Source organism: Anopheles stephensi, chromosome 2 (assembly GCF_013141755.1).
Source record: "Anopheles stephensi strain Indian chromosome 2, UCI_ANSTEP_V1.0, whole genome shotgun sequence".
Lineage (NCBI taxonomy): Eukaryota > Metazoa > Arthropoda > Insecta > Diptera > Culicidae > Anopheles > Anopheles stephensi.
This window is the reverse complement of record NC_050202.1, coordinates 31,497,253-31,509,473: the sequence shown is the minus strand read 5'-3', so window position 1 is coordinate 31,509,473 and position 12,221 is coordinate 31,497,253. Positions and strand designations below refer to the sequence as shown.

The 12,221-nt window shown below is 45.7% G+C and overlaps 3 protein-coding genes across 3 annotated transcripts; all 3 read right to left on the bottom strand.

Annotated features, from left to right (window-relative positions):
- Positions 1 to 598: 598 nt before the first annotated feature.
- LOC118503177 (chymotrypsin-1-like) lies at positions 599 to 1,705 on the bottom strand. The gene is made up of 4 exons (XM_036036150.1): positions 1,563 to 1,705; positions 1,095 to 1,495; positions 878 to 1,027; positions 599 to 806 (listed from the first exon to the last, which is right to left on the bottom strand). The coding sequence occupies exons 1-4, from the start codon at positions 1,624 to 1,626 to the stop codon at positions 669 to 671; spliced, it is 753 nt and encodes a 250-aa protein (XP_035892043.1). The 5' UTR covers positions 1,627 to 1,705; the 3' UTR covers positions 599 to 668.
- Positions 1,706 to 1,905: 200 nt separating this feature from the next.
- Positions 1,906 to 2,906, bottom strand: LOC118503176 (chymotrypsin-2-like). Its single transcript, XM_036036148.1, has 2 exons — positions 2,760 to 2,906; positions 1,906 to 2,687 (listed from the first exon to the last, which is right to left on the bottom strand). The coding sequence occupies exons 1-2, from the start codon at positions 2,815 to 2,817 to the stop codon at positions 1,966 to 1,968; spliced, it is 780 nt and encodes a 259-aa protein (XP_035892041.1). The 5' UTR covers positions 2,818 to 2,906; the 3' UTR covers positions 1,906 to 1,965.
- A 2,055-nt stretch (positions 2,907 to 4,961) lies between these two features.
- Positions 4,962 to 10,580, bottom strand: LOC118507397 (polyserase-2-like). Its single transcript, XM_036045850.1, has 5 exons — positions 10,440 to 10,580; positions 9,932 to 10,347; positions 9,563 to 9,850; positions 5,445 to 6,020; positions 4,962 to 5,366 (listed from the first exon to the last, which is right to left on the bottom strand). Exons 1-5 carry the CDS (start codon positions 10,495 to 10,497, stop codon positions 5,067 to 5,069), a joined length of 1,638 nt encoding a protein of 545 aa, XP_035901743.1. The 5' UTR covers positions 10,498 to 10,580; the 3' UTR covers positions 4,962 to 5,066.
- Positions 10,581 to 12,221: the final 1,641 nt, after the last annotated feature.

The window sequence follows — 12,221 nt, the reverse complement described above, 5'->3', positions numbered from 1 at the left end:
ACCGATGAAAGGAATGAGAGGAAATCACACTCATAATCCGTTCGTTTCGCAAAAATCACATCACATCTAGGTAAGTGCTCTTCAGCGTCTCCCAGCAATTCCAGCAACGGAATGTTCGGTAACTGTCCCGTATCTTGGACTGCTTAAATATTTTCATTGCGATCTATGGTGTTGCAGGCCAATGAATAGGTTTTGTGGGGGGACTTAGTACTCCCGGCTGTTCTGGAGGATCTCCCGTAGAGTAAAGATTTAATTGATGGACGATTTTCTTCCAGCAAAGCCATAAGAAAAGAAGAAACTCAGAACTAACGCAAAATGGTGGAAACTAAAGTATACATATCCCCTAAGTAACACCAACAACCAAACAACTGATTAGCGAGTAAAATTAACATAAATCGAAAATAAAATACGATTTTTGTAACAGACTGAATGAATGAGTACAAATTCAGAATCGATAAAACTGGCCACTCCGAGAGTTTGTCTCTCGCTCGGTCAAAAGCGATAAAATAATCTATCAAAAGAATGTGTTCCTTATCAATCGCATACCTTTCCCGAACATTGTTCTGATTGTTCCGTAAGTAGTTGATGTAGACGTAGATGCTTGCATTATTAACCACTTTATTTGCAAAACAACTGCTATCGATACCCATCTCTCACCCTATCAACAGTTAGATGAAGTTCAGAATCCAGCTACGGACCGCCGAGATACGCACAAACACATCCGGACGGCCAGTGGCACACGGAATACCCCACGACGCAACACCGATGGCATAGTTGTTCAACACGAGCGCACCTCCCTCATCGCCCTGAAAAAAAATCATCGATTAAAGCGATTGTGACGCGAAGCGATTGTGACTTTGTCACCAGGTGTCCATACCCCGCAGATGCCCTGTCCTTCGCGAGTCAGCGTACACAACGACGATGGTCCAATGCGCCAACCTTCCGCTCCCAAGAAGTTAGCACAGTCCTCATTGCTTAGCGTGTTAACGTTCAAGAACTGCAGAGCATTGGTGTTGCCTCCGTTTGCCTAAAACGAAAAATAAAATTAGTTCACAACAGAACATCTCCTGCACCGGCAACTCAGAACCACGTACCTGAGAAGCTCCCCATCCGAAGACACGAGCCCGCACGGCAACTCCAATCACATCGGCCGACAGCGGCAGTGGTTGAATCGCTTGAGTCAAGATGAACGGAAGCGCAGTCTGGAACAGCGCGACATCGTGCTCCAGCGTGTTCACGTTGAAGTTTGGATGGGTAATAATCTGGATGCCATAGTACGGTACGGCGGCCGTGTTGAGGAAACGAGTTCCACCCACAGCCATGGTTGCCGTCGCCAAGCGTCCCGACAGACAGTTGGCCGAAGACAGGACGAACCGATTGCTCAGTAACGTACCACCGCACAGGTGCTGATTGATCGAGTTCCTCAGCGAAATCATCCATGGTGCATCTCCGGCTACGGCATCAATACCACCAACAATACGTCTATCGGGGCCAGCTGCATAAAACGAAAAAAAATAAATGGTGCATCATTCTCACACGCCAGACTTGCCCAATAAGCTTACCGATCGCGGAAGCAGCCACGAGCAGGGCGCTCAACACCAACACCATCTGTTGTAGACGACTCATTCTAAAATTGGAAAGCACTGAAGGAACACTGAAAAGGTGCTGATGCCAGTAGCGGTATTTTATGGGCTCGTGTCGTCGGTATCAGCGATAGACCCCCAACTGCTATCGGTAGATTAGCTTAAGCACCATCATCATCATGAGCAAGTGATATCAAACCCGTCCAATGACGATGAACCCAGCACAATGGAATGTATTGGTGATCTCCGATGGCTTTCCATGGCGTGATATAGTACAAATCGTCGAGAGATAAGAGTCGTCAGCTGTACACAGGCGCAGAAATTAAAGTACATAACAATCCGTTTATTTATTTCCACGTGCCTCGATGAACGAACCACTCTCTTAGTACACGCCCGTGATTGCCGTGATCCAGGCGCGGAACGATGCAACGCGCACGTACACGTCCGGATAGCCGACGGCGCACGGAATTCCCCACGACACGAGACCGACCAGCTCACCGTCGCTTACCAGCGGGCCACCGGAGTCTCCCATGCAAGTACCCTGTTCATTTCGGCTGAACGTGCACAGATTGCTCGAAGTGATGACGCGATTCTGGAGGTTGCGGAACCGCTGCGAACAGTCATCGTTGCTGATCGTACGTAGAGCCACGTACTGCAACACATCGGCCGGCTTAGGGACGCTGAGCGTGGTTAGACCCCATCCGGATGCAAGAACAGCCCGGTTGGCCAGTGTGTATGTGCGCGCCATCTTCACCGGAAACACGGCCGTATTGAAGTGGATCGTCCACTTGGTACGCACGATGGCAATATCATTCTCCTGCGTCCATTCGTTGAAGTTGGGATGCACGATAAACTGCTGCGCATCGTAGTTGAAGCCACCGTGAGCGCTCGTAAGCGCACCAATAACGGCAATCACGTTCTCCGGCTTACGGTTGATCAGGCAGTGTCCCGCCGTCAAGATCCAACGATCACCAATGATGGCACCGCCGCAGAAGTGCTGGTTGGATAGCGATGTCAGCGATACCTGGTATGGGAACTGTCCGGAGACCGCGTTCATGCCTCCGACAATACGGCCCTGCCATTCGGTGGCACGGACTGATGTGTCTGTCGAGAAACGAGAATTATATCCTTTGAGCTCTCACACACACACCCTTACACTTTAAGTAAAAACTTTACCCTCAGCACTCGCCAAAACGGCCACACATAGTACCACAAACGCAACCAACCGGTTCATTGTCACTCCGATGTTACTCTCACAGCAGGTTCCAACAGTTTCAGCCTACCCCAGGCTGCTTTCAGGCCGTACTTTGAAGCGTACAAACTATTACGTGCAATTTATAGCAACCTGACCGGAGAAAACGGGCATCTCCATTTCTTGACGCGTTTCCAAGAATCGGGTCGCGAAACATCAACTTCAACAAGGGATTGACAGTTTACAAGCCCGCGTAGCCGATAAGGCCAGCTTGCCGTCGCTGTATGCTAGGCTGTATCCTGTCACGAAACTGTCATTCGATTATGATTGATAGAACCACTGACCGTCGAGTTATGTGTAGCAATTGGATCGAATCCAGTTTGTTTGCAAAAATTTGATCCCCCATGTCTGGGAATGTAGCTTCATCAGTTCCCTAGTTAACTGTTCTGCGCCTAGCAGTTAGGCTATGCGCGTATATTTGGATACGGTGTAAGATTGGGGTCAATTCAACAAACGGTATGATTCGATAATTGAAATGAAGTGTCAATCTTTTAGCCACGAAGTTAAATTTAGCTTTATGACCGGGGCGCGTCCTATTTTAATAAAAAAGGAGTATATTGCATTTTAATTTTGCTGTAACAATCGATACAACTGAATAATTTAGTTAATTTTTGTATCAAATGTTGCTGAGAAAGTACTCACGAGCATTGATGGAAAGCTTTGTAAAGTTCCTGGCCACTTGTCAGTTAGGTGATGAAATACTTAAAATAATACGAAAGACAAACATAGAATCGAGCCATAACAAGTTGTTAACTGCAGACTATTTGTTCCAGAATCCAGAAATCCAGAATCTCAAAATTATTATTATTATTATTATTATTATTATTATTATTATTATTATTATTATTATTATTATTATTTATTTCAACGGACCGCATGAGGCCCGCTTGAAGCGGGATTAAACATAAAATTACAAAGTGCACATTACATGAATAAACGCGGACAAAATAAATTAACGAAGAGTGGGTCGCACACCACGAATGCAGTTTAAAAACGCGGTGCGCGACATGTCCAGTTGGTGACGATCACACACGACGTTAAGTCCACCTCCACCCTCCAGAAGCGCAGAGCGAACCGAGTGAGTTTGCGCTGGATGGATTCCAGCCGGGCCAGCGGACGAGCAGCGGATGGCCACCAAACTACTGAAGCGTATTTCAAAACCGACCGCACCAAAGAGCAATATAGCATTTTGATGCAAACCGGATCAGTGAAGTCGCGAGCCATTTGTTTTAGTAAACCGATCAGTTGCCGCTTGGAAAAATCCACCGCTTGGAGAAAATGGCGGAGCACAGGAAGAAACTATACGACACACTGAACTCTTTTGGGATCATAGCCAAGCTTATCAGACTTGTAAGAATGATAATGGCCAACATTATGCAATGTTAGCCAGGTAAAGGTGAATGAAAAACGCTTCGGACCCCTTGCCACCAGCCAGGGCCAGCGCAAAGCATGAGCTTGCCTGTCTTCTTTTCATTCTGGCGCTAGAGAGAGCCATCCGTGACTCGGAGCTGGAATCTTTGGCGACCGTCTTCTTTAATTCAATCCAGTTCCTGGTAAAGAAAACTGATTTGGTGTGATGAACAAATGGGACGGTACGATTGTCGAAACGAAAGCGGCATCAGTCTTCACACGGCATGATCCGGGATCAAATCCCATCCAGACCGCCTCCCCGTACGCAGACCCTGACTATCCAGCTACGAAAAAAAACAAGCCAGAAATGGCAGCCAATTCCTCCCGAGATTGCAGTGCCAAATGAAGAAGAAGAAGATGTACTACAGATAGACAGATATGAAGTCGTTCAAAACATCACCTATTTGCAGCCAATAGTCAGCACCGACAATAACATTGAGGTTGAGTTGCGTGTGGACTGACGATTTATGGAAGGTAAAACGAGAAACGGCTACAATAAGACAGCAGCAGGCTCCGAGTCACGTCATGGGAATGGTACCGGACGACTCAGCCCGTAAAGTCCTTTGAGGCCGTCCACATGGACAGAGGAGGCATGATAGGCTCAAATAAAGATGGAGAGATGGTGTTGATGCGTCTGCGCAATCGATCCGGGGGTGACAGACGGACAGGTGCTTTTGGCGTTATGGTAATAGTATCAGGCTTAACGCAATGTGTTAGTAGGCGACCGGGTATGTTAAACCAAACATTTGAACATTGGTATTTTGATATATTGTTCACACCATTCACTGCTCACTACCCTAACATTAACCTACACCTGCGCCTTAAATGAGAGTGTGCGCAAGAATCCAACCGCGGTGGGACGAGATACGAGCATAAACATCCGGATAGCCTTCACCACACGGGATACCCCACGACACAATGCCATGAAGTTCGGCACCGTGCACCAACGGACTGCCCGCATCGCCGAGGCAAGTTCCCTGACCGATTGGACTGCTGCTGCACAGGGTCGAGTCGTAGATTCGTGCATCATAGGGGGCGGTAAACCGAGCACGGCATTCCAGCTGAGAAATGACGTTCACCGCAATGTACTGTAAGTTATCCGGGAACTGAGGATTGGAGAACTGAAACAGACAAGGGTAGGTTTATGTCAGTAAATCTCGCTGAAAATCATAAAAGTCCTTCCACTACCATTCACTTACCTCAGTACGACCCCAACCGGACACCAGTGCTCCGTACGCCACGTTCACATTGTACGAACCAAGCTGCACACCCTGTACGGCGTCACTTAGCACCATCAGCGTAGATACACGCACCACCGCAACATCATTGGCCAGCGTTTGTGCCGCAAAGTTTGGATGGATGATGATGCGTCGCAGCCCCAGGTTGAAGCCTCCCTGGCTCAGACGATAGGCGCCAACAACCACCCGAGTATCGCTGGTCGTACGACCAAACATACACGAGCCAGCCGTAATGACCCACTGCTGGTTCAGCACGGCACCACCGCAAATGTGCATACCATCCGTAGTACGGAACGAGGCCTGATACGGAAAGTCTCCATCCCGCGCGTAAGTTCCACCGACGATACGTCCCTTCCACTGCTGGTAAAGAGGATCCGAGGTCGCTAGATCGCCACTGACGGCTACCGCCAGGAAGCCAAGCACCAGTGCAACGGCTGCAACTGCTTTGCGATACATTTTACTTGCAAACACGTTTCCTTTCCTATCGAAATAGCAATTGATTTCCGCCAAGATGTGATCGCCTATTTTTATACCAGCCTACCCAAGGAAAGTTGCGACTTATCGCGTACAACAAGCAGTAGCGCCTGCCTCACTAACACCTTCGAAATGTTAGGATTATAGATAAAAGGCCATCCCTCTGTAGTACCATGTATTGCAACCTGGTGCTATACAGATCATGCTGATAACTTCTTCTTCTACTCACAATATTTTTCTTTCTTGAGCAACAACAGATGTAAACAACTGTTTATCATGCATGCATAAGGAATTTTGTCGCTCACAGACTCAGCCGACGTTTTGATGGCCCTACACCAGACATCAGTCTGGTCTAATCTTAAAGAGCGCATTTAAGATAGGTATCGGTACCACCGTTCAAATACGTGTCGATGCAGGTGTTCATTGTGGATTAATCAATGCAATTAGCTGCCCCCCTAATCGAGCGTGAAGTCGTCCGCTTATCATGTGTTAGTCGCTGGATGGAGTTGCAAAAGAAACCGCGGATTCAAAATGGGTTGCCGAAAAACGTAACCGATCACCCCATATAAAAGAAAACACGAGCACTGCATAACACGATTAGATAATCCATGTAGTAATGTCGAATCATGTCTGGAAAGTATTTATAGATCAGTCTACCCGCAAAATGAGGTAGTCTCACCCTCTTCTTGCAAGCTGATAAACGGCAATCGATAAGCATTTGTCACTAACTGTGTCTAGCTGCCCGATACTCGGAGACTGAATGTAATCCAACATCAGGAAAACGCTGACAATGTTAGGACACGGCCGTCCAATAATTGAGTAACAATCATTTATGTCCATTTCTCCCTTTCTTCCTACATTATCTGTCACGATATCGTAACATTACTGATTTTTTTCACAGATGGTCTTGCATTATGTTATCTGATCTGATCGACATATTGATAAAAATAATTTGGACATGGTGTCAAATGGTTTCGTGTATCATATAGCAGCTAGCTAGTATCGGAAAGCGCTTTGAAGTATAATGAGTTTAATCGAAGATCTTCATCTAGACATTTGACGAGTTTTATCAGCTGATAATACTGTTAGTTATAGGAAATGCTGCTAGATTCCGCACAGAATATAGGGAGGACTATAAAGTGAATTTAAGTGACTATAAGTGAAAGGGGCGGTCTGGTGGCCGAGGCGACAACGGCGCCGGTCTTCATACGGCAGGTCCGGGGTTCAAATCCCATTCAGACCGTCTCCCCGTACGCAGGGCTGACTACTTTGCTACGGGTAAAATTAAGTCACAGAAAGCCAGAAATGGCAGGCCGAGACCTTTCGAGGTTGTAGTGCCACTGAAGAAGAAGATAAAGTGAATTTGTTGCTCAGGGTTGTCTGTATAGTGCGATGCAGTCGACCAAGTGATCTACACTATTCATTCCTTTATTACACTTAGTTTTTTTGTCCGATTAGTAAATAATTTTCTTTAGCTGTTTACCAACATTCAAAAAAGGACTTTCTAGTCTTAGTCAGGCGCCGTTCTACATAAGGCAGAACCGGGATTCAAGTCCCATCCGGAACGTTCCCCCTTAGTGAGGGCTGACTACGTGGTATCATTAAGTCTAGTAAGCCAGAAAAGGCAGGCACGACCTCAGGGTAAGAGGGCGTTGGGGCCAAGCAGAGAGAGAGAGAGAGAGAGTTAGTCAAACTGCTGAAAATGATAGCTTAAAAGCTCTGCTATCAGAAACAAGATGGCGCTGATACGCTTGGCGATTGTATTATCAGATCATGGACATTACACCTTAAGTCGCGTGGAAGGCATTTGAATTTGAAATATTTTTTTTTTAAATTTAATTTAATGACAGTATAGGCAGCAGTGAGAAATCATACGATTGCATAGTTTTTGGGGTATGATAGATGTATGAAGCTTAGCAATCGCTACAAGAGCATGCACCACGAAATTGTATTCCCTTAGGTACACCAGAGGTCTATCTTCTTCTTTTAAACCCCGGGCGCGACTAGTATTTTTCTTGAGAGTGTGACAAAATTACATTTTTATAAAACGTATGAAAAATATGACTATGAATAAATTAAAGCGAAACAAAAACATCAAACTGATCTGTACTGGGGGCCTCCAGCCTACAAGCATTTTCAATACACTTTATAGCATACTTTTACACGCATCCGAAACATGATTTGACTTCTACACAAACTGAACGAGTTTTAAAGAAATTCTTATGGAATAAGTTAAATCTGGTTTAAAACCAGAACGACGACTTTATTCACTTTATTTCACAACCCTTATCACGCTCTCTTTTTGGCCTTACAACCTCTAAGGTGATGACTGCCTATTTAGCTTACTACAATTAATGATACCACGTAGATGGAAAGTCTGTACTCACTACGGATTCGTTGGATATCTCAGTACTTGAACCTTAATGAAATCTGATCATGCCGTGTAAAAGGTCCACACTGGTACTCCATTCCACCCGACCAGCACTACGCATTGAATTTGGACTTTATTTGGATTTAAGGATTTACGAGACTATTAAGCCTCAGATGTATCTCAAACCTAAATTTACGTTAACCATTTTTGCGAGTTTGCCAAACTAAGATGGGTGGAAGACAAATAAAACAAGTCATGATTAACGGTGGGTAACGTCCATCTGGCTCGAGTGGTCAACAAAGATTGACACTATATTGCTCTTAAAATACTACTTTATCTAACACAAACAACTACATTGCGTGCAACAGTGTGTGCGTAACGAACATATAAAAGAAGAAGAATAATAACGAACATATGAAAGAAGAAGAATGATCAAACCGCATCACACCATTGTTAGAGAACCCTGTAAACCCTGTTGCCTTTTGGTAAATGTAAGAAGGTAGAAATAAGGTGAATAAGGATCAGATGCGCCGAACCTCGTCGCTTACAATACGCCCTTTTTCGGAGCACAACGCATGAATCTATCATCTAAATAGAAGTACCTAAAAGCCCTAAATAATTATTTTTGATCGCATGACCAACATCAAATTGATCAAAGAACGAGAGGAATGAAGTAGAAGGTCTTGAGCAAATAGACAGCAAACTTAAAATTCTCTTGATATTAAATATTAAGTAGTTTCATAAAATCTTTCACCTGACAAAAATAATCGTGGACTCTTCAACAAGATACCACCAGTTTTTGGATCACATGCATATCCATCTCAAATGACACTTTAAAAATCTTATCTTCGTGCACTTTTCTCGTTTACCCGAAGAGACATCGCTTTGAAAATGAAATCCCATGTTCTCTGAGAAGTCTATCAGAAACAACACCCTCAGAATCGGTTGCCCCACAAAACGAATCGTTTTCTTACCATATCTTGTCACACTTTCACGACGCAGCTCGATCTAGTTCGAATCCTCGTTAACACCATGTTGATGACAAGGCGCTCATCACCAATACCTACGTGCTAATGCATCCGCATCCGTATTCTTTCACCTCTATTAAGTGCACACGCTCCTGTCCAGTCTTGAAAATATTTTGTTTTATATTCCTACCAATTCAGTACCAAATTCATATCATCACAATCACGCACACCTTCTCAGGTGTTGCATTCGCAGCGATCGCTTAGACAGCGTTGGCATTGATCCAGCCGACGAAGGACGAGACGCGAGCGAACACATCGGGCATGCCGAGACCGCACGGGATACCCCACGAGACAATACCGTGCAGAGCACCACCCTGGACCAGCGGGCCACCAGAGTCTCCCATGCACATGCCCTGGCCGCTCGGGCTGAGCGTACAGACGGTCGAGTCGAAGACACGGTTAGCGTTGGCAGTGGTGTGACGGTTGCGGCAATCGGCCAGGGTAATGATCTGGGTGTTCAGGAACTGCAGATGGTTCGGGATACCGATGTTGGCCTACAAAATCAAGGATAACATGCGATTAACATCAAGTAGCTTAAAAAAAAGAGCTCATACTGCGTTCAAGCTCCGACTTACTCCAAGCTGGCCCCAACCGGAAGCAACGGCTCCACCGCCGGTGACGAAGTTCGTTCCGAGCGCGATTGGCTGCACAGCGGCAGTGTACGTGATGAAGCTAGCGGTCTGCACCAGCGACACATCGTTGGCGAGCGTGTTGGCGTTGTAGCTCGGGTGGTTGACGATGCGGGCCGTGCTGTGGGCAATACCGCCACCGTTCAGGAAGAGGGCACCAACGACGGAGATCGTGTTACCGGTAGTACGTCCGATCGTGCAGTGAGCAGCCGACAGCACGTAGCGGTTGTTGATGATCGAGCCACCGCAGAAGTGAGCATTGCCCGACGAGCGAAGCGAAACCTGGTAAGGGAACTGGTTCGTTCCGGCGTTCTGGCCACCAACGATACGTCCGGCCCATTCGTAGTACTCGGGCGACATTACTGAAGAGTAGTGACGAAATCATCTCCAATTAGTTCCCTGAGCCTGAACTGAACACCGGCGCTCACACGATCACACTAGCCACTATACATACCGTTGCCGAGGGCCGAAACGGCCAGACCGATGGTCAGCAGAACGCTAAGACGGAACATGTTGTTGTGGAAGTTTGACGACGGATGGACTCCAACACGACCGATGGATCATTTTATATACCTCAGCCGGCGAAAGACGCCGGCGAAAAGTTTGGTCGCCAGCTGATAATCTTTGCGATAATGGCCGTCGAAGGATTTGTAAAATGTGTGTTTGGATTTGATTTATTGTGTACCTGCTATCAGCTTCCACGATAAGGATAAAAGTGCGATAACGCAGCAAAATGCGATTGGAAAAATTAAAACAAATGTTTAGGGAAGACCCATTTTGCAACCGCTATAGAATAAAAATACATCATCAATCCACCAAGAGCACGAAGAGCTTTTAAGCTTCAAATTTTATTTTCTTATCTAACCTCAGATAAAGTTCTTATAAAAATTGGTTTGTTTAGATGAATTTTATCTACTCCTTGTTCACAAAAAGATTATTGCAACTTTGGGAAATTTTCACCATTTTCCCTAACGTAAACATCATCATCACACACGGCGGACTGTGTTGTGTGGTATATTCCAATTCATTTTTGGACCCGGCGATATCGCGATGGTTGATAATAACCCATTTATAGATATCAGTATTGGGAATAACCTGAATTGATGTACATGTCACTACATGGATCGAACTGATGTTGTAGTTTGCTGGCTCGGTGGCTCGATGGACCTTGTCAATGAACCAACGCTCAATTACAGCAACGTCACTCGGGAAGTGTCATCTTGCTGGAACATGGTCAAAACTAAGGTCAGCGATCGTCATCGAATCAATCTCGGTAACTCATACGCAGCCGACAACGACGACACCACCTGTCTGGCGGGAAGTCACTCCAGTGCAACTGCTTCAAGGTCCGCCGGTATTCGTCACTCTGGTACGAGACGCAATACTGTTGAGGGCGGCAGTGCATCAAAAACCCTCGAACCCTTCAACCGTGTACACCAAAATAAAACTCACGGTTAGGTGCAATAGTCTTAAAGGAATAGATTGACCCTACCAATTTAGACGCCGGTTATCAGCCATGTGCGTTTTACAAACCAACGCGTGCTAAAGTTGGATTTCCCTGTGTGTTACAATCGGGAGCGATAAACCTGGCAGCAAGCTTGATTAAACCTTTATGAATGTTACATGATTTGACGTAATAACTCGTTTCTGATTTTTATTACAACTACCTCGTTAAATTTAGCTCATAAACTTCGTGAGATATGCATAAGTGCGATGAGTGGCTTTTTAAGTTTAGTTTGAGTGGCTTTTTAAGAACGGATGGTATGTGAAGTCCATTGATACATGAAACAGACCCTCGCTCAAAACAGGACTTGGATGAATGAAATTTGGTTTACCGAACTACAATCAACGGACCAGCCGAGCGAACTTAGTTTAAAATAGTAATGGGTCATACGACTCTTTCTACACATTGGCCCGGAGTCGAGTTCTTTTCTTTGCCAAACTATTTGCCAAACTATAATGCCAAAAATTTGACATTGATACAAATTTTTGGGGGTAAAGTTTTTTGTTTTTCTCGCATCAGGAACCTGTTGTTGGCCTGGCCGTATTGCTTAAAATTAGGCTGCAAAATAGAGTTACCAACTAGTTAAAGGCGCGTAGGTAGGGTAGACGCGTAGTAGGTCTACCCGAACCTACCCGGTTGGAGCCATCGATAAACGATCCGGAATCGTTCGGGTCGACCCGTGAATGCAACCAGTCTGAGTCGACCCGTGAGTTCGACGAGTTCGGTTGAATC